The sequence below is a fragment of the Polypterus senegalus genome, chromosome 11 (assembly GCF_016835505.1).
Source record: "Polypterus senegalus isolate Bchr_013 chromosome 11, ASM1683550v1, whole genome shotgun sequence".
NCBI classification, from domain to species: Eukaryota; Metazoa; Chordata; class Cladistia; order Polypteriformes; family Polypteridae; genus Polypterus; species Polypterus senegalus.
The window spans coordinates 149672705-149695286 of NC_053164.1; the positions used below are offsets into that span (position 1 = coordinate 149672705).

General features: G+C 40.0%; 1 protein-coding gene across 1 annotated transcript; it reads right to left on the bottom strand.

Moving 5' to 3' along the window:
* Positions 1 to 1919: 1919 nt before the first annotated feature.
* On the bottom strand, positions 1920 to 22542 carry hcls1 (hematopoietic cell-specific Lyn substrate 1). The gene is made up of 16 exons (XM_039769856.1): positions 22445 to 22542; positions 20595 to 20678; positions 19493 to 19566; positions 18860 to 18989; positions 18607 to 18717; positions 16604 to 16658; positions 16369 to 16479; positions 14615 to 14725; positions 14284 to 14394; positions 14129 to 14184; positions 6623 to 6692; positions 5669 to 5817; positions 4477 to 4758; positions 4031 to 4211; positions 3313 to 3381; positions 1920 to 2380 (listed from the first exon to the last, which is right to left on the bottom strand). Exons 2-16 carry the CDS (start codon positions 20676 to 20678, stop codon positions 2247 to 2249), a joined length of 1728 nt encoding a protein of 575 aa, XP_039625790.1. The 5' UTR covers positions 22445 to 22542; the 3' UTR covers positions 1920 to 2246.
* Between the last annotated feature and the right edge of the window lie 40 nt (positions 22543 to 22582).

Consider the following 22582-nt stretch of genomic DNA (forward strand, 5'->3'; position numbering starts at 1 on the left):
CATCATCTGCAGATTGGTGGTGTTTGAAGTGGTTCCCCAATATCTATATAAAATGCTTTGAGTGGGTTAGAAAAGTGCAATCTAAATGTATCTATTATTAGTAATTATTAATTAATATTAAAGTTTTAACAGTTCAGTCTAAAAAGCTGTTTTGAACAATGTCCTCTTTGTCAGGCTGATTAAAAGTCCTGTTAGTCTGGTCGTTTATACCAGGCATCCTTGTTGTAATTGAATGCAGTCTAGAACAAAGAGAATATTTTTAGGCTTAAGAAGACGTTTTCTTTTTTTACTGAGCTCACCCTTTTGCACCACAAGAGGGCATTATTGCAACCTGCATCTGGACACTATAGTGTGCATAAAGACATGGCAGCTGTAGAAGCTAAGTAGAGAAGAGAAGCCAAATGCATTCCTGGATTAAAGGAATTTGCTTCTAGGAAGAACAGCCTACGTGGGACATAATTCAGATCTTTAAATTCTTAAAGGTAGCAGTAATGCTGATCCATCACTTGTATTTCCATTAAATAGTGAACATATCTGGATTTCATAATGGAACATAGTTATTAGATAAGAAGATATGCGTAAAAGATAATGGTCTGAATAATCTATTTTTATTTGTCACATTTTGATGTTGTTTTATTCTTACGCTTTTAGAGCAACAGTCCAGGCTGGCAGTCCTTCAGTATGTGCTCTCATTAAAGAAGACATTATGTGAAAAGTGGGGTTTAATGATTGTTACAGGTCTTCTTGCAGCAATCCCTCAGCACAGACATGTGGACCCCATTTGGAGTGTAAAATTAAAGTCTTACTTGGAGAAAGAAGGGGCCCCTGAGACAGATGCATAAAGAAGCATGCTTAATACTTGTACAGGAAACAATGTTGTTAGCAGGGTTTTCTTTAGGCCTGGTTTGAATACTGTCATCAAGAGAAACCTCATTTTTAATGTTACTGCACATCCAGCCTAAACCAACCTTCCTCATTCACTCTTGCTTGAAGGTTGAGTACACTTTGCTCAGGGTTTCCCTGTATAACATACCACCCTGCAAAAGATTCCTTAGATGTATTGTCATATTTCACACTGCTTTGCTCTTAGGTGTAAGGTTTTATGCTCATAGTATCAATCAGATCTGAACATATGTCTTCTAATAGTCATAGTATTATTTTTTTTTTCTTTGTCAAGTTCAAAAGTTTATTGAAGAAGAGAAAGACTTCAGTTTATTGTTTGGGGTGTTAATGTATTACCTCTCAAAGGTCAATTTGTGCAATTTATCAGTAAGATTAGTTTTTAGATGCAGATTTTGTAATTGTTCAGAGATCTCTCCATTGACCAGAGTTGTTCACACATCATGAACCAATAATTTTGAAGTGTTCATTGCCTAAGATGGGACCAATGTGTTATTGAAAGTGCACACATTCTGGGTGACTCCAAATGCTAAAGTAAATATTTTGTTTACAGACAAATGTAATATCACAGACCGTGTCATGTACAGAGACATCTGTCAAGTTCTTTGGGTCCCCAACCCTCCTTTTCAATTGTGACAGAAATTGACGATTTCCTTCTAATTCTTTCCTTCTAATCCTTTCCAATAATTTGTGGTAATAATGTGTTTTGCTGCCCTCGCATGGTCAGAGATTGAATGGCATGTTACATACAGTATAATCCCACAACTGTAAACGAAGTTACATGCAATAGTAAAATTAATCTCATGCCATTCTTTAATCATCTTAACTCAGTGTAGGGTCATTAAGGCCAGTGGACATCTTGCATCGGTGATTGTTACTAAAAAAAATGTTGACACCAAAAAGAGCTCTTGCTTTGTAAATTTCTCATGTAGTGCATTGACATAACAGTCTTTCAGATGACATCCTACATTTAAAAGAGAAAGTGGAACTCAATTGAAAAAAGGAAGATAGCAATGACAAAGGATTAAACCAAACTTTTTATTCATACAATTGAGAGGCATAGCCTTGTGAAAAAGTTAATTGATTCTGCCAGTGCACTGAAGTGTGGATTACCATATATTTTTCAGCGTATTTGCAATTTATATTTCGGTCTTAGAATTTTTAGATGTATATCTCACTAGTACCATGGTTTCATTACATTGGCACCACATGAAGCAGCTCAGGAATTAAATCCACTGAGGCACAAGGCTTTCAGCTAGCAACCTTAAATCTGCGGCAATAGACATGGGATGGCCTGAGTAGAAAAGGCCAACAGAAACAGATAACAACAGTTGCATGTAGCATCTTTATTTTAATTCCACATATGAGGCAGGAAAAAGCCCCACTAGACCATGGCACTTCCCTTTCCACCAGGACTCATCAGCCATCTCTATTTCATATATAATATCACCTGGATTGAAGGAGATCTCATCATTACCCTCTGTGAATAAACAAGAATAAAAGTGATGAATGGTATGCCAAGGATATACAATGTTTTATAAAATAAGTTTGTCATAAAACAGAACTAGACATGACAGCTCTTCTGGGAGGGATGATGTAAATGGGAATGCCAGCAGCTTCTAGGTATAGAAGTTTCATTCTGTTGCAAAATATTTGTTGGGCCCGCCAGACTTGTTTGTTTGATCATTATCAATGATACAACAGATTCACTGGATACAATAAGCTGGACAAGACATGTGGTAGTCTTATAGAGAAGAGCACTTTCACTAGCTGTATAGACTTCACTGAAAGAAGCTGTATTACTGGACATGCCATAGCTTCCTTAATAGTAGAGTCAGTGCTGATCTTCTTGGACCTCATTAGAAGTTGTCTCCTGGGTCTAGAGGATTCTATAATAAAAGCAGCCTTCCTGGGTTTATTAGGATTTGTCACATGACATGACATTGAGTGCAGGGGTCAGAAAGCCAGCAGTATTTTAGTCTAGTGGCTAAAAGTTGCATTTACTTTGTGCTCTGAAGACAGTCAAGGGGAGGCGTTCTGATTTAATGATGGCACCAGACAGTTGCCAGAAGCATGTTTACAGATTGCATACAAAATCTACTTTGGAAACCACTGTGCACTACTCCTGCCCAAACTCTGTTAGTGCAATACAATAAGGAATTTGGGGCCAAACATTACACTTACTTAACCAAGTTCTTCAGTTGGTTAAAGAAACCCTAACTATTCTTGCATTATCAACACTTTTAAAACATTATCAGCTTCAGTTTCATGATCATTATTCCTGCTCCTGAAACCAACCATCCATAATTTATTGGCTCTTTCACAGTGGGATCTAAAGACAAGGTGTGCCACTTCATGACTAGCAGACTTGTTTTTTTTTTACTGAATAGGCAGCAATTTGCTTCCACATACCTCCCTGGTAGTCATACAGTGCAACTGCTGTTAAGCTTCCATGCACATCCTCATAGTCATTTTCAGCACCTGTAAGGCAACAGACATCATTGACAGGTAAGGCTAGTCAAGCTGTTTGAGATATTCTGTGTCATTAGGAGCTCAGGTACAAGGTCTTCTAGATCTTAATGATATGCAAATAGAGAGGTATAAAGACTTAATATGTATTGTGAAACTATGGACAGTGACAGCATAAAATGCTTCTTAAAACAATAGGAAAATAAAGAAGATAGAGCATAGAAATTACATTTTAGGACTGTGCAATGAGTTGAGCAGATGTCACTTGGAGCATATATGTAAAAATACTGTTCAACTCAAAGTACCTCACTGAGTGTGGAAGTGGCTGTCGACATGTATATGTTATTCTGTAGAGAATAATATATCATTCAGGATTGAGAGCATGGATTTGCCAATAAATTGTTATGTAGAATATGTTTTTGTAGGACTAATCTGTAATCTTTAGGAATACTACATAATAATAATTGTTTCCAGACTAGTCTTTTGGAACAGATTTACATGGTGTGAGATTGACATTGAAAATGTCATGGGTACATACCGAGGAATTGTCGTACAGATAACAGTCAGAATGTAGTGGTTTGCAACTTGCATTGGATTTGACCCAAAGCCATATCATGCTGTACTATGATAACACTTTTTACTTGCACAAGCACCATCTTACTTTCTCCATCAAACTGTGGTGGCATTCCAAATTCCTCATAGTCTTCTGTGCCCTGAGGAATCACCCTGGAACTGCTCCCAAGGTCTTCATAAGGGTTCTCTTCAGAGGTGCTGGGTTTCAGTAGAACATCTGTGCGTGGTGGCAGAGCTGGAGGCTCATCATCATCTTCATACACAGGCTCCTAGTAAAAATAAGCAAGTTGTGAAAAGTATATTGAAAAGAGTGAAAATGATAAAGAGTACTTCTAACTTTTTTGAGGTGAAGACTGTGCTTACTAAATACAGACACAAAATTACAAACTGGAGCCTGGACTTTGTTCATTCATGTTAGAGGAGCCATGCAATATTTTTAGAAAGACATTATACCCACAGTATGGATAGCTTACTGTTGATGACCCTGCATTTGCAGCTACTGAATGAATACCTTCTGCACTACAGTAAATTTACCTCCTGTGCTGCAGCCATATAGGAAGGTTCTGGTTCATATTCCTCTTCAGGCTGGGGTAGAGGACGGCCTCTGATTGGCATATCTGGGTCCACCTGTGGTGTTCTTGCAGGAGGTACAGGAGGAGGTGCAGCACGAGCAGGGGGAGGTGTGGCACGAGGAGGAGGTGTGGCATGAGGAGGAGGAGGTGTGACACGAGGAGGAGGAGTTGTCTCAAATGGAGGAGGAGCTGTGGCACGTGGAGGAGGTGCAGGCTGCTTTTCAGTATTATCTTCATCAGCTTTCTGGAGAGTTAAAGCAACAAAGGTGAAAAATAATTGACTATTACAGCTATAACATCTTCCAATCAGTACTGTCCATTAACCAGTCAATGCTCCAAGTGGATAGTGTCCATTTAAGGACCTTGTCATTTTTTATCAAAGTATTATACCTTGTTACATTATACTGTATGCCACCTTTTGGTTCTTATGTGTCACTTCTCACTTTTTGACTTATCTCTTTTGACTAAGCATTTATTTATTGTGACTTGTCATTATATTTATTTGATATTTTAACAGACCGATTCTTTAACTTTGACTGGCTATTTACATATATCCCACCATATATCCCCATAGTCACAACAATCTTATCTATTAGTTAACTGTGATCAGTTTTGTTAAAAAAACATAAACTGAAAATGAAATATGATGAGGGATAAGTAACATGACTTGGGGTGATACTAATGCTTGATGACTGAAGAAGTGAAAAATGGTGATAAAATCTAAATCATACAAATGTCATACTTTCAATTTAAACTTAACCTTTCTAGTTAAGTGTCCCCTTTGCCAGAGGAATACTTTTTCATAACTCAGTCAGCTTCCGCACTTCCCTAGTCAGAAGTTCTTATATGCTAGTGAGAAGAAAAATGTATCCATTCAGTACTTCCTCTTTATTTGGTATAAAATACAGTTAACCCATTAAGTACAAGGTTAGTACTTCCTCCATATCTATCTGTCAGCACCTTCCCTCCCTAATCCAAATCATTCCAATCTTAGTGCAGTATAGGATAGATTTCTTGCCAGAGTAAATTCCATCTTGGTCAGCCTTATTCTCTGTCTGGAAAAGCTGTACTGTCCCTGTCCTCCCTCATTGAAAAGGCCGCCTAACCAATAAGTCAAGACTTGGTGCAATCCTGTTAGCTCTTTTTCTTATTACCTGCTGGAAACGACTGGCTTCCTCTTTCTCCTTCTTCTCTCTTGCTTGTCTTCTTGCTCTCTCTTCCTCTGCTCTTTTGCGATCCTCTTCTGCAGATTTCTTTGCCATGTTTTCAAACTGTGCCTTAAGGTTTCCAGCTCCACTTCTTGCTGCCAGGTTAGAATCAATAACATTGGCACAATGACCACAGCTGACTGGATAATAGCCAGAGAATCTAGTGTTTACCGTAAATGAACAATTGCCCGGTACACTAATGTGTGGCAGCTATGAGGATTTTGAAATTTAACACTTAACTTGATGCAATTTAAAATACAGATATCTAGTACAGAAAGAAAATGTTATAACAATGTTCTCCAACAAGCCCACTGGGGAAGGTTGTGCATGTGTTGGGGAAGAGATGGGGTGGGAGTTTATTTGAGAATGGGGTAGTTTCTGTTCGATTTCATTTTAATCCAGTACACCAGGTCTAGAAGTTTAATTTCTGAAGATGCTACCTTTAGGTCTCCTGTTGGCCCAGCATTGTAAATTAATTATGTAAGACAAACTATCATGTTTACCTTGACTATATATACACTTTTTAAAAAAAAAATATATATATAATATTGTCTTTTAGTTTTTCTTTTTAATGGTATTGGAAGAACACTATCGGGTATGTAGAGAGAATTAGAATGTGTAAGCAGTTACTAAAAGATTAGTGTAGTTGAACTATAGTGATGTAAAATGTTGCCTTGAATTTCAGCTCACTTGTACCAGCAAGTTTTATTAGTTTACCGTAAAAGGTCTTCAGGGAGATAGTATTTAAAAATAGGGAAAAAAGAAGAAAATAGTAGGCAAAATGAAACAAAAATAAAACCAGAACATATTGTTATGAAGCCATTAACAAAGGCACCTAGGCCTCTAGCAATAACCAGTTTATCTGTGATTTCATTAATTTACACAGTTTCAAGTACTTACATGCCTCCACAGGCTTTGTTTTTTCATAGGATGATGAAGGGTTTTCTATGTCTTTGAATCCAACAGCAGTCTGAAGACAAAAAAGAAGGAAGGAGGTTAAATATCCAGTAAGAAACGAATGTGGCATTTATGGAAAACGAAGTCAACAGATCCAGCAGGTGGAAGAATCTGTTTTTTCCTTAAATTTATATGCTAGATTTAGATTAGAATGTAGCAAACAAGTTTGTTATGTATGCTGTTTACACAAATCAATACAGATAACCCTTTGGAAGACTTGGAAGTGTAAAAGTACTGGTATGTCACTAGTGATGCTCAATGTTAAATAGATGTGAGGTTTTGCTCTTACAGCAGAAAGGAAAAAGAGGCATGATGTAAGTGGATATCATAGATGTACAAATTAGTTATACAATCATCATGTTTAGTATTAAAAAATACACTTAAAAGCTGAGTGAACTACCAGTTAAATGAGTTCTGGATTATATAGCGCAATATATGGAGTACAGGTCTATAGTGCTTATGCTTAAGTTTAAACTTGCATTTTGATATTGTTTTGGAGACATTGGGCCACAAGTAATTAATGGCCTGTGTTGAACTGATTGAGAACTTCTCCATACTAAGTGTCACTCAACAGAGCTAACGGTGAGGTAAGTTATGGACATTTTACTAAGATGAACTTAAACCATGAACTCAACCATTAAACATGGGGGTGGGAGCATCATGTTGTGGGGTTGCTTTGCTGCAGGAGGGACTGGTGCATTTCACAAAACAGATGGAATCATGAGGAAAGAAAATTATGTAGATATACTGCAGCGACATCTCAAGAGCTCAGCAAGGAAGTTGCAGCTCAGGCGCAAATGGGTCTTCCAAATGGACAATGACCCAAGCAATACCTCCAAAGTTGTGGCAAAATGGCTTAAGGACAACAAGGTCAAGGTATTGGAGTGGCTATGGCAAAGCCTTGACCTCAGTCTGATTGAAAGTTTATAGGCAGAATTAAAAAAGCATGTACAAGCAAGGAGGCCTACAAAGCTGTCTCAGTTACCCCAGTTCTGTCTGGAAGAATGGGCCAAAATTTCAGCTTATTGTAAAAAGTTTGTGGAAGGCGACCCAAAACGTTTGGCTCAAGTTAAACAATTTGGCAATGCTACCAACTTTTAACAAAGTGTATGTAAACTTGTGACCCACTGACATTGTGATATAGCCAATAAAAAGTGAAATACTCTGCGCAAAGCAAATGTCTTAAATGATATGCCAAATTTATAGTTTGTTAGAATAAAGTGAGTTTTAAAGAATTCACCCTAAGTGTATGTAAACTTCTGACTTCAACTGTAAATAATGTAGCTTAACTTAATTATGTAACATTAATGTAACATTCCCAAATCAGCATAATTCAGTTCAGAGTTCTGGTGGGCCAAAGCCTATACTAGTTGACCTGGATACAATGCAAAAACCAACTCGGAACAAGCAGCCCCTCCATCACAGAGCTCATTTACGTACATATTCACATTTAAGCTGGACCAATTTGGACTTGCTATTCAATCGAACATGCATATTTTTTCGGAATGTGGGAAAATTAGAATATCCAGAAAATTACTCTACCAGATACAAGAAGAGCATGAAAACTCCAGACAGACAACAATTAGGTGAAGGATTCATCCCAGGATACTGAATCCATGAAGCAGCACAACTAACCACTGTGCCACCATGAAAATAACTGAGCCAATGTAATGAAAATGATGCTTAATTTTATCTGCTGTTAATGATATAGTGGTTTGACTGGTATGCCTGCTGGGAAAGATGGTATTTCATTACGCAGTTGGGAGGCCAATACAACTGAAGGACAGTAGAAGTCTGCCCAACAGAGCTACGTTTTCCCCTAGTATGCTAGGTGGCAGTATCCTTCTGGTGGAGTTCCCATTTGCACGCTAGGAGTGATACATTTTGGATCACTGGCTAACATGGGAATTGCTAGGAGGAGTCTTTCTTGTCATATGGAGGTTCTGTCTGATCTGGAAGTTCTTCTTGGCTTTATCCTTGACAAGCCAAAAGAATTGCTGGGTAGAAAAGTAGTCTATTTTAGCTAGGGTAGCTGGAGTCAGTACTGGAGGAGAAGAAAGAAAGAAAGATGTGGCTTTTTGCTGGTTTCGTATCTGTTCAGATTCAATACTTTGGGCTGGAAGAGAGGTACTACGCTCAATAAAAAGAATCTTCTTTCAACTAGAAATAGTAGTCAGTAGGTGTGCAGAACACTCCCTGAAATTAAAATAGTTTCACAGAGCAGAGTTTCATTGTGCAGGATTAAAGAGAATGTACCAAGAAAAGCTTTGTGGAGCTGTTAAACTGAGAATAGTTGAAAAATGTTTACCAATATGAGGTAAACAAATTGAAATTAGATTTATTGTGCTTTACCCACGATCACTGTACTGAGATCAAGATTACTAAGCAGTGATGTAATGAGTTACTTTATATTTCAGACATTTAATATTTAGGATATTCTAGTTCCACTTAGTACAATCTCTTATAAGCATACTTAAAATTGGGTTGATAGCAGACTGTTTTATTCTGTCACTAAATAAGTCCGTTTTTTCATCTATCTATTTTCCTAACCTGCTTATGCCGAGCAGAGTTGCAGGGAAGCTGAATTCTGTCCCAGGAAGCATTGGGCATAAAGCAGGAACAATCCCTGGATGGCATGCCAGTCTATTATAGGGTGAGCACAAACAGATATTCCTCTGTACCTTGTACTTTCAGTTCTGACAACCATGAAACCAGTAGTTTCTTCTTGTCTCTCTATTATAAAAAGAAATCCTGGAATGCAAAAGCAAGGCGACGATACGTGATTTTCTCGGAAGTTCTCAAAAGACATTTAAAAGACCCGCAAGACAAAAAACTCGCGGGGACCGAAACATGAGACTTGGTGCCAAGAGACTGTCCCAGGGCCGTCTCGCGGAGATGGACCATGAGATCCTTGCAAGACATACCCTACTTACAACAGATATCATACAACAGCACATCCATTAAAAAACAGTCAGTCATGTAAAAACAGGTAGTGCACACAGATCCTGTGCTCTCAACACATATAAAGCATATAAGGACAATACGGAGAATAGACACCCAAAGGCATTGGAGAGAAAAAAAGGAAGATAAGATATTATGAAACCAGTAAAATTCTAAAGTATTGTAGCGTCCCAGCTAGGTTGAGGCCTTTTGGTTTCAAGTGACTGTTCAGTCCGATTGAGGGAGGGCGGAGTACAGCACAGAAGACTGATAGTGGGGTATTGATTGATGCGGTAAGGGGGGACAAGACGCGAGGGATGAGGGAATGGAGAGGGTGCTAGAAAGTTGTGTTTGGGGTTATGAAGTCAGCGATTGTTCAAGTAAAACTTTTGTGACACTTTATCATGTCAGTCGCTACAATATCAAAAAAAGATAGAAAAGATCGCATTACCACAAAACAAAATGTGATTAACCATCAGAACCAGGTGTAACTGAAAAAAGAGCAGGCAAAGAGTAGAGTCTTTTCGCATTCGTATCATTCTTATGCACAAAACATGGATTTACACAATAATAGACCATACGCTATGAGAATCTGTGGTCCCGCAACAGTTAAAGCAACGACAAGTTGAATTTCAAAGAATACACAATTCAGTCAGGTGTATATTTATGATCACAGAGAAGCGATGCAAATTTTAACAGGCAAAAAGAAAGGCAATGTATATATTCTGTGAATAATATTACACACCAAAGGCGATCGTGATATTCCATTCGTATTAAAATGTTTACAGTTTACTGTGAGAATAGCTTTTGCTATGACAATCAATAAATCACAGAGACAAACATTAGAAAAAGTCGGATTATGTATTAGAGAAACAAACAATATTCACTCACGGGCAGTTATAAGTTGCATTGTCACAATGTGTCTCCAAAAAATATTGTTTTTAATGAAGCTTTAAAGTAAAAGTGCAAATAATGAAATTGAAACAAGAAAAAAAAAATTTAATTCTATATCCAATTAACCAAACACAGGGGTTGGCGAGCGAAGCGAGCAGGGGGCGAAGCACCCTAATCTTCCATAAAAAGAATTGTATTGTGAATATAGCAATGGAGGGATGTAGGTTTGCTGCAAATTGTCAAACTCTATTAAGGTAATGTCTAGCCAAGCCTGAAAAAGTCTCCATATTTTGCTGCACTCAGGACAGTTTTAGGCCTCGGACAGGTCCGAGCACCTCAGACGTTATGAGGTCCATAAATTGACGCCCCTTCTGGAGCCGCTCCCCTGTCGGTGGTGAATTGACGTCTGTATTACACGCCCATCATGTGAATTTCCCCTTGGGATTAATAAAGTATCAATCTATCTATCCATCCATCATGACGATTTCAATTCCCTTTAGTTCCTGCACTCAAATGTGGATTCAGCATTTATTAAACTTCTAAACTATCGAAGTCTCTCAGTTCTGCATTAGAAGCCGTTATTTTGGTGTCATATTTGAAACAAATTGAACAAAAAATCTTTACATTTTGTAATTTATAGTATACGTTTTATATCTACGTTTGCTATGCCACATTCATTAAACTGAACTTTTTAATACGTTAGTTATATGCTGCACTCAACGGTGTAGTGGCTGTGTGGCTAAAGATCTACACTAAAATGCGAAATGCTAAGGAAGAAGACGAAGAATAATAAATTATATGGTGCACTTTGCAACGATTTTAACACTACATATTCTTATAGACACTGAATCGAATAAATCATATAATTTGTGTAAACAGTCAAACAATGCAATTCTACACGCCGGACGTTTAGGTGCTCTTTAGAGTACTGTGTTTGTGGTCCTCTGTGTCATATCATTAGTACTCTATTATTACTGGTGTGCACAATTTAAACATTTCTATTAAATATGCTCCAGAGGAATGACGCACTCAGCCTTAGAGGCACAAAGAGGTATAAAGTTGTTGTTTGAGTCGCCCAGCTAAGATCTTCTATGTTAGCCGAGCGTACCCACTGGGGATGGTTCGCAACGTCGCGGCAAGTGCGTTTATTACATTAGCACGACAGCTGGTGAAGCTTTTTTTTAAACATATAATAACTTTTTGCACACACTTCTGTTTGCTACTATTTCTATAATAATATATTTCGCACAAAAGTGGAGGTTTACCGCTAACACAAGGGGATGGGGGTCAAAAGAGAGGCAGCTAAACAGGGGCGTCTTCTTACGGGCCTCAGAATGTCTCAGGTCGCTGAATCTGACCAAAATCTAAAACTGTCCTGATTGCAGCTGGACTCTGTTGGATATTTTGGGGAACTGAGACTGCGAATAAGAAGCCAAATTGTCCACACTCATCTTTCCTCAGGATCCTTTGTTGTGATGGAAAATCATCAATTTGCTTTAGTTCCCCTCTATCTCAAACCCATGTTAAAAATAGTGATGAGATCAGAATGCAGGTTACATTGATGGTTAGATCTTAGTGCCTTTTTGTGGAAACCCAGGTGTAACATACAGTAATTGTAGATGGGGGGAAAAAACGAACCAAATGAAGTCTACTGTAGTGACCAAATTGTCCACAAGATGGAAGCAAACTCCACACTAATTATAAACAAATCTAGATTTGAACGATACCAGAAAATGCAATTCTACCTACAGTGTATCTGGAAAGTATTCACAGCACATTACTTTTTCTACATTTTGTTATGTTACAGCCTTATTCCAAAATGGATTAAATTAATTTTTTTCCTCAGAATTCTACACACAACACCCCATAATAACAACGTGAAAAAAGTTTACTTGAGATTTTTGCAAATTTATTAAAAATAAAAAAAATTGAGAAAGCACATGTACATAAGTATTCACAGCCTTTGCCATGAAGCTCCAAATTGAGCTCAGGTGCATCCTGTTTCCCCTGATCATCCTTGAGATGTTTCTGCAGCTTAATTGGAGTCCACCTGTGGTAAATGCAGTTGATTGGACATGATTTGGAAAGGCACACACCTGTCTATATAAGGTCCCACAGTTGACAGTTAATGTCAGAGCACAAACCAAGCATGAAGTCAAAGGAATTGTCTCGAGGCACAAATCTGGGGAAGGTTACAGAAAAACTTCTGCTGCTTTGAATGTCCCAATGAGCACAGTGGCCTCCATCATCCGTAAGTGGAAGAAGTTTGAAACCACCAGGACTCTTCCTAGAGCTGGCTGGCCATCTAAACTGAGTAATCGGGGGAGAAGGGCCTTAGTCAGGGAGGTGACCAAGAACCCGATGGTCACTCTGTCAGAGCTCTAGAGGTCCTCTGTGGAGAGAGGAGAACCTTCCAGAAGGACAACCATCTCTGCAGCAGTCCACCAATCAGGCCTGTATGGTAGAGTGGCCAGACGGAAGCCACTCCTTAGTAAAAGGCACATGGCAGCCTGCCTGGAGTTTGCCAAAAGGCACCTGAAGGACTCTCAGACCATGAGAAACAAAATTCTCTGGTCTGATGAGACAAAGATTGAACTCTTTAGTGTGAATGCCAGGCGTTACGTTTGGAGGAAACCAGGGACCGCTCATCACCAGGCCAATACCATCCCTACAATGAAGCATGGTGGTGGCAGCATCATGCTGTGGGGATGTATTTCAGCAGCAGGAACTGGGAGACTAGTCGGGATAAAGGGAAAGATGACTGCAGCAATGCACAGAGACATCCTGGATGAAAACCTGCTCCAGAGCGCTCTTGACCTCAGACTGGGGCGACGGTTCATTTTTCAGCAAGACAACGACCCTAAGCACACAGCCAAGATATCAAAGGAGTGGCTTCAGGACAACTCTGTGAATGTCCTTGAGTGGCCCAGCCAGAGCCCAGACTTGAATCCGATTGAACATCTCTGGAGAGATCTTAAAATGGCTGTGCACCGACACTTCCCATCCAACCTGATGGAGCTTGAGAGGTGCTGCAAAGAAGAATGGGCAAAACTGGCCAAGGATAGGTGTGCCAAGCTTGTGGCATCATATTCAAAAAGACTTGAGGCTGTAATTGCTGCCAAAGGTGCATCGACGAAGTATTGAGCAAAGGCTATGAATACTTATGTACATGTGATTTCTCAGTTTTTTTATTTTTAATAAATTTGCAAAAACCTCAAGTAAACTTTTTTCACATTGTCATTATGGGGTGTTGTGTGTAAAATTCTGAGGGAAAAAAGTGAATTTAATCCATTTTGGAATAAGGCTGTAACATAACAAAATGTGGAAAAAGTGATGCGCTGTGAATACTTTCCGGATGCACTGTACATTGAATCAATCACATTTCAAGCACCTTGATCTCAGAAATATAGAATATGGATAAAAACGTCACCCATTGTTGTGTGGCTCTCCTAGAGATAAGAAAGGGTTCATTCATTCATTCTACTTTTTTAAGATTACTAAACTCGGCTCCATCAACAAAACTTTTTAAAACTAACACTTTTGTATATGAACTGTTCAACTTCATTATTGTCATCTGCTTGTAGAGATGGAGATCTGATATCTGGTAGGACTTACTTTATCCATTCTGTCCTGCTGCACACCATAGCGCCCCCCGAAACCCTTGGCATGATCTGCAGAAGATAAAGACAAAAGGTGTGTACAGTCATAGGGTTCTATCAACAAGAGGGTCACCACAATCACTATGTAGAGACCAATCCAGTGCCACTAACCTGTCTGTGACTCGTGCAGCTTTACTTCCTCCTTGTGGTCCCATCCATGTGCTGCCTTGTCCTGACGATCCTTCTGCACCCCAAATTTACCCCCAAAGCCTCTGGAGTAATCTGAAAGGCACAGAAAGCAATGCAGGAAGGATGTATATCAGTGAGGTTGCCATAACCAATGGGACATTGTGAAAGTGGTAATACAGATACTGAGAGAAGATATCAAGGGGAGTGACACAAAAGCAAAGAAGGCATCATGAGTAAAGTATGGACAACAGAAGGTAGTCATTGGGAGCTTCAAAACTGAGCAATAGAAATTTCTCCAAGAAGGCCAGCTAACCTTTCTGGGATTCATGTATTTCCGTCTCTGCCTTGTACTCATAACCCACAGCCGACTTGTCCACCTTCTCCCTCTCTACTCCAAACTTGCCACCAAAACCCTTTGAGTAATCTGTGAAAAACAAAGCAATAATGTGAATGTAGCTGCTTTGGAAAACCCAGTGGCTGAGGGGGACAGGGTGCTTGTAAACACGAGGAAGACTATGCTAACTAAAATTTAAAAAGAATACACCTTATTTACATACATTAATTTGTTATTATAAATGTACTTTGTGTGAACATCAAACATGCCAGCATCCCAATATTATGCCACTTAGAATGTTGTCAGTACTAGATGTTTCAATCAGAATACTGACTTAACATAGTAGGCAGATGGAATACATTATGAATGCCAGTATTATCAGATTTTCTTTAGAACAGGACATTGTCACAAAAGCAGCAAACCAGAAAGAAATAATCAGCTTTTGTCAAACAGGATGCCAGCTAGGATGTTAAGATCATAAGCCTATATAAGCAAAAAAGCCAGCATCTCCTGCCTTCTCCAAATAAACACTACCATTACCAGATGATGTCCAGCAATATGCCAGCAACAGCTAGCTATAGCTTTACAGAATGCCAGGATTCAGTAGCCTTCATAAGTCCAGCAGCATCAACTTATGGCACACACAATGTCACCAACAGCATAACATTGCCCAAATGACCTACCTAAATGGTAGAAACAAAACACCACCAGGTCAAAATCATACTCCCCCCTGAGTGTTTATCATTTATTAGATTACATGGCTGTCACATGAACTTAGGACATTGGGAAGAAGAAGCAGTGAGTTCTGTAGCTCAGCTAAACTAAGACCTACTGTACTGTACATCATCCAGTGGTGTATCAGGCTGCTTAGCTGTGCCTGATCTTTCTTTGACAAATGTGAGAGTAGCTCACAGCTTTTCTGCATGTACACTATCCATTACAGTTTTCTTAAGACTTCGCTAGTTTTTGACATAGAAAGCTGTCCCTTGTTTCCCAAATCTTCATCTGCCAAAATTTTCACATCAAATGGAATGCCACGATCACCGGCCTTCCTTAAACAAAACATACTCATTGGCAGCCAGAGTGCCAACAGCCACAGAGTAGCAAAATGCAACACCTTCATCAGCTAGAATACCATTTATCACCAGGGTAGCCAAGGTGAATGCTGCCCTATTCAACTTTCAGACAGAATGCCAGGATCAATAAGGAGTGAGAAGGAATGCCAGCTTATGTCAGCCTATGCTAAGCTTGAGTCCTGTGATCCTTCGGCATGCTAACATGACAGAAAAAATGTAAATCTTGTTAAAAAAAAAAAAAAAGTGAACATGGTCACTGACTGTGCTCTTCAGGACTCTGTGTACAGCTAATAAAGATGAAAATATCCTGAACATTTGCGGGCAAACACTCTCTCAATCTCTTCCTCCGTTATTCTTTTTATCATGTTAATCAATGGCTGCCATGAACATCCAACAGGCAGACAGGCTTTTGAGGCATTTCAGCAGAATGTTCCCTGTTGTAAAAGGTCAAATACTAAAATAGAAGTCAATTGCAGTGAAAAAGTTCTGGAATGAGTTCTTATGAAATTAACAAATTAAGGTAGCACAGTGGTTAGTGCTGCTGTCTCATGAGTGTAGCTTTCCGATTTGGAAAGCGAGACTAACAGTAAGTGCTGCCCATCTCTGGGAGCTAACAGCAGGAAGTGATTATTATGCCAGGACAGAAGGGGAGCTCACCTTTCTGGGATTCGTGTTTCTGGGTCTCTCCTTTGTACTCGTAGCCCACTGCAGACTTATCCACTTTCTCCCGTTCCACCCCAAACTTTCCTCCAAAGCCCCGTGAATAATCTGAAGTAGAGACAGAGAGATTGAGAGAGGGAAAGTGAGAAGAGATGAAGAGTTAAACTCCTGCACTCATCTTCTGCATTCTTATCTCTAACATTGGGGATGTCACAGGTTCTGTGCCTCTTACCTTTCTGAGATGAATGCTGCTCAGTTTCAGCCTTATACTCAAAGCCAACTGCTGACTGTGGGAGAGGACAGGAGAGGTGAAGACAGGTGAATTGAAAATTGAAATTGCCACATGAATGTTTGTTCAGTCTTTATAAAAGCAGATAAGAGTCAGAAGTGGGATTTGAGCCACTAAATCATGGGTGTCAAACTCTGGTCCTAGAGCACCACAGTGGCTGCAGGTTTTCATTCTAACCATCTTCTTCATTAGTGACCAGTTTTTGCTGCTAATTTACTTCTTTTGCCTTAATTTTAATTAACTTGATTCAGGGCCCTTAGTTGTTTCTTTTTCCTTAATGAGCAGCCAAACAATAATGAGACACAAAACAAGCCGCCACATGACCAGCTCCCCTGTGCCCATCACACAATATCTGAAAACCAGTAACGTCACACTGCACGATAACGTGCAGTGAATACACTTGACTTGAACATTCATAGTTTTCATTCTCTTTCTCTGTACGTTTAGCATTTGTTTGCTCAGAGGTTGATGCACTTGCTGCTTCTTGAGCAGCTCTTCTTTTCTCCACCCTAGTGGCCCACTGCTTCTCTTCTTTCATCTGAATCTTTTCACGTTGAAACTGATTAAGTTAGTTTTTGTGTTGCAATTACTTAATACGTTTCCTTTCATTTTTCACTTAAGCTGGCACTTACGTCTTCAATCTAATATTATTATTATTAATTACTACTAATTAGGCTCTCATTTATAAAGGAAACAAATCAATCGGTTTGTATTGCCATCAAATACTATTGAAGTCCAAATCTAGTAGTAGTTAGTAGTAGTATTTTATACATTATTATTAATAGTACTAGTATTTATTATTATTAGTAGTAGTATTTTACATTATTATTTTATTAGTAATAGCAACAGTGGTATTTTTAATTATTATTAGTAATAGTAGCATTGGGAGTAGTAATAATGAAAATGTTTTTGTTGTTGCATCACATGTCACAAGTGATACTCTGGACCATCATCATCATCATTATTATTATTATTATTACTACTAATTAGGCCTTCATTTATACCCTGGACCATCATAATCATCATTATTATTATTATTACTAATTAGGCCTTCATTTATACCCTGGACCATAATAATCATCATCATCATTATTATTAATTACTACGAATTAGGCCTTCATTTATACTCTGGACCATCATAAACATCATTATTATTATTATTATTAATATTATTACTAAAACTACTAATTATGCTCTCATTTATAAAGGAAACAAATCAATCGGTTTCCATTGCCATCAAATACTATTGAAGTCCAAATCTATGGGTTTCCCTCTGGACTGCAGCAATCCATTCAGTTACCAGTTTTTCAAAACTTGAGCTCATCAAGACAGTCGAGCTCATCTATAGCACAAAAACGTATAAGCAGCTCGGCTGTCATCGGCGTCTACTCAGGCCTTGCACAAAAGCTCTCATGGATGGCCTAATAGATGATACCATTGCCTCCAGAAGATGTAGATGTGTGCTGTTGTGATGTGCCACAAAGAGACCCCTAAACATTCCCTATCAACTATTGATTGTTTTAATAAAAAAAAAACTATTTGTATTTGATGTTAAAAATTAAAGTTAAATTTTTAATGTGTGATTCTTTATTTATTTATCCATCCCTACATTATCTAACCCACTACATCCCAACACAGGGTCGTGGGAGTCTGCTGGAGCCAATCCCAGCCAACACAGGGCACAAGGCAGGAGCAAACCCCAGGCAGGGTGCCAGCCCACCACAGTTATTAATTTATTTATATATGTATTGTTCAAATTTAGACTGTTATAACAAATACTAATGTAATGGATTCTGGAAAGGGTGGGATGGAGGGCCCCCCAAGCAGGTTCCACTTAGGGCCTCACTTTGGCTAGGGATGGCACTTTTAAGGGGTCTGCACTTACTTCTAGTAAATGCGATGCCAGCTCATTCTTTTGCAACAGGACATGTTAATTCTCTCCTTACCTTGTCTAGCCGATCTTTCTGCACGCCAAACTTCCCCCCAAAGCCTTGGGCTGCATCAGTCTGTGAGGAGTGTTTTTGAACCTCTGCAACATAGCTGTGGTCCACAGCGACCTGCAAGTACAAACCTGGTTGAGTCTGGTGTATTGTCACAATGTAGGGGTTGAGGAAAGGGCACAGAACTGGAGAGGCAAATATTATGAGTTAGCAGTAAGATGGACTACATTCTATACAAACCCCACAAGTACTATAGTACCTTGTCCACACGATCCTTCTCCACTCCAAACTTTCCCCCATAACCATAAGAAGCTTTTGGCCCCTCGTCCAGCTCCTTCTTCTTCAGAGACTCGTGCTCCTTGGAGACACTCTCCCGTAACTGATGGACACTGAGAAAAGACAGAAGACCAACAGCATTTGATACAGAACTCTCCATATCCAGTACAGAGTCAAGAGCTTCAGAAGCAGCAACATCAGCACCATTCTCAAAAGGCCTTGAGCAGAACTTAGCACTTTTGTTCAATTGTCCTGGTGACAGACCTGGAATTGTGCCCTCATGATGCATAGAGTAGACTATCTGACCCCCCATGGGCACCATGATGGTCTGGGGGGCAATCTGCAGTCTGTTCCCTCCGTATTGGCAAAATCCATGGTTCATACTCAAGTTTGAGTTTTTTTCCCTGACACCTCACAAGTTCAATCCCAGCTTCCTGTCCTTACTATTCTGTGTCTGGGATCAATCGGACCAAAGCTCATTGAACTTGGAATGCTGGGTTCACTTGTGACACTTGCTTTGCTGCCATAAGGCTCCTGGTGTTACAGTTAGGGTGGTATGACATGATGAACGCTGTGTAGCAAGAGTCTGAGTTTTTAACAGAGGGGTCTCTCTTACCTGAAGTGTTCAGCACGTCCAGACCCATCAATGGTCTTTGCTCCCCAGCGCTGCTCCTGTTCAGAAATATCATTCTGCAAAAAGAAGGGGACGTTGGCTAACCAGGTACTTCTGATGAGCATTGGAAGTCCCCATCAAGTCACGTTTATTTATTTATAAAGCAAATTCAAAAGTGCTGTACAAAGTAAAACTTTGACAAAAATATACTGAATATATTATATATACTGGTCTCTAAACCCCAAAGCTTAAAAAATATAACGGCTTCCAAGCCATTTTACTCAGGGTCTCCAAAAGGCTGAGAAAGAAAGATGCGTCATTAAACGGGATTGGAGTGACTCGACTGCGGGAGCAACGACTGAAAAAGCTCAATCACCTTTCCTTACGAAGCGAGAATGTGGCGCTTATAAAGAGAATCTGGGAAGACGATCTCAGTGCCCTGCAGGTAGAATATTGGAGGAAGAGATCAAATTATTATGTGCCTCATAAACAAAAATAACTTTATCCTGAACCCGATGGGCAGCCAATGAAGAGAGGCCCTATGAGGAGGGATATGTTTCCTCTTGCAGGAACCTCTTAACAGCCTGGCAGCTGCATTCTGAAGCAGCCAAAGATAAGATAAGGAAGCCTGAAGGACTCCAGGATACAAATAATGGACAATCTGGACAATAATGGAGGCCTGGATAACAGTCTCCAGATTGTTGGCAGATCAGAAGGGCTTGATTTTGGCTACATTTCTGAGATGATAGAAAATACCCTTGATCCTCAAACAAAGGGAAGAATAAAAAAATCCCACCCATTTTTTTTTTTTTATTTTATTTTACATTTGTTCTAATATGGGGGGGGGCAGTGGACAAAAGTATTGGCAAGCTAGTGATAGAAGCAGGAGGGCCATAGGAAGGACCTGAATCCTCCTTGCCGCTAATACAGTTCTCAGGGTGCCAAAAGTGGAAATCAACACATTCAACACCCCCTCATTTACAGCCAGGACCCTGAACCCAGATGGTTTCTGCTTTTACAAAATGAACAGGACATCTCCTGCTGAGGTTGACCAGAATTGTTTTATTTTGCTGAAACAGCCAAGGCCAGATGGGCAGCCACTTACTACAAAGTCAGGGTCAGTGTCCCAGTCATCACCTCCTGCCTCCACCTTGACGTTTACATTGTGACCCACCACTGACTTCCACATCTGTAGAGAGAGAAAGAGACATGGGGATGACTACCACTGTGACCGCAGCAGAGAGCTGGCCTCATCACGCTATTTTGGGTTTCACCCTCATCACTTACAGGCAGATGGTAAGCGGAAGACACACACACAAAATGTTTGTAACGTTTCCTGTTTCTAAGATTGACAAGGAGGAAGCTGCATGCTGCACTGCTCTTGTGTGTGGATGTGGATGGACAAGGAGTGCAAAAGAGTAACAGAAGTGCTGAGAATAATAGGTGGGATGTAAACAGTAGGCCTGCAAGACCCGTGTGGTTTTGCCTTCTTTCAGATTTGTGACACACCGTCAGTGCTGAATTAATATTTATTAACCTAGCGTTTCACAATGCTAGACTAATAAAACGGAACTACAAGAAAGCTGTGAACATTAACAGCCAGTCTTATTTTATATAGTGCTTCTGAAAAGTGTATATAACATGTCTAGTCTGTGTGTCCTGTACAGCACCATCACTAACACAAACAACATGCACAGCCAGCCAGTCAAGTATAGACAGCTCCTTTTTGTGTAAAGTGCAAATAAGAGTGCGCAAATGTGGAAATGGTGTTATAACAAAATTCATCTTGCCATTATCAACCAATTCAGGTTCATTGGGGAAGCCAACTCCAAAAGCAACCGACAGTGATAAATCTCAATAAACATCAGGGAAGGAAAACGCGGGAAGTTAGGATTCTAGAGATATGAGACAGCAACGCTAAGCACTGCGCCACCGTGCTGCCCACCTATAAAGCCCAGTCGTTTATATAGCCCTGCCAAATGTCAAGTAAAACATTGTAGGAAATAGATAAAAAAAAAATTACAGCCAAATGAATACAGACAAGGGTTTGCAACTTTGGCCTCAGGACTACAATTTGCACTTGTCACAGAGGGACAAGTGCGTTCAGTCTTCTGCTCGGCTTACACATCTTGACGTGCCTAAGAATCATCGGCATCCACTTTCCCCAATGGATTTCGTGGTTGGTCAAGGCCTTTTTTCACAGATACGCGTACATGTCATTTATGAACTTTTGCCTGGAGAAACTACAAAGCCACAAGGCCTTTTCGGAAGGGATGAGAACGGAACGCCTGACATTATTATTTCGTCTGCATCAGCTTCACATCTTGTTTCCAGTTTTGCTTAAATAATTACTATTTTATTGCTTTTTTCAACTTTAAATCGCACGGCCCCCGTTTGATTAAAATGGAAGTGACCGCGCCGAACGCAGTCCTCCTGAACATGACGATTAAATACGCTACGCCCGAGCGCAGATGCGCGCACTAACGGACCGCCGCGGTGGCGCGTGCATGAAAATTCTCGGCTTGACCGGCAGGTGCTTGCACTAACGGCCAGAGACTTCTAACAGTGGAGTGAAATCCACTCCTGGCCGGGCCGTCCATTCTGCTTCCCCCTCGACCCGAGGAACCCCCCACCCCTCCTTCCTTTGCAGTTCTCACCTCGATGTGGCTCTAAGCGGCGTATGTGGACATTTGAAAGTGACCGAACAAACAGGTAATCAGCCCCCCAAAATCCAATAGCCCCCAGGCACCCTGCTATCGGTTTTCGCACAGGCGGATGCCCTGAGATTTCAAAATGAGTACCGGGTTCTGTCACTCAAGAGTTTTCAACAACTTCCTGATTTCGTCCGGACTAAGCCTTCGCCACATTAGAGCTTTTTATCTCTTATTTTTATTCATGGTCCAAACCGGGAACTTTACTTTTTGCAGTCCAGAAGATTTAGCCAGCTTAACTTACCACTGCGGCTGGTTGCGCTCTGATTCGGTCAGGTCCACTCCACAAACTCTTCAGAAGTGCAGTACTGGAGCTCCAAGGTACTACCGCAATTGACACTAGCGGGTACGCGCAACTGAAGGCGTGCGTTTTGCGCGTTCT

What these genes read in the sequence shown, in the direction of transcription:
- hcls1 (XM_039769856.1), bottom strand. Translation starts at nt 20,678, where the DNA reads ATGTGGAAGTCAGTGGTGGGTCACAATGTAAACGTCAAGGTGGAGGCA. An exon ending in AATACATGAATCCCAGAAAG is followed by an intron (nt 14,395 to 14,614) that starts GTTAGCTGGCCT and finishes TGTGCCTTTCAG; the next exon opens with ATTACTCCAGAGGCTTTGGG. An exon ending in AAGCCAGTCGTTTCCAGCAG is followed by an intron (nt 4,759 to 5,668) that starts GTAATAAGAAAA and finishes TTAACTCTCCAG; the next exon opens with AAAGCTGATGAAGATAATAC.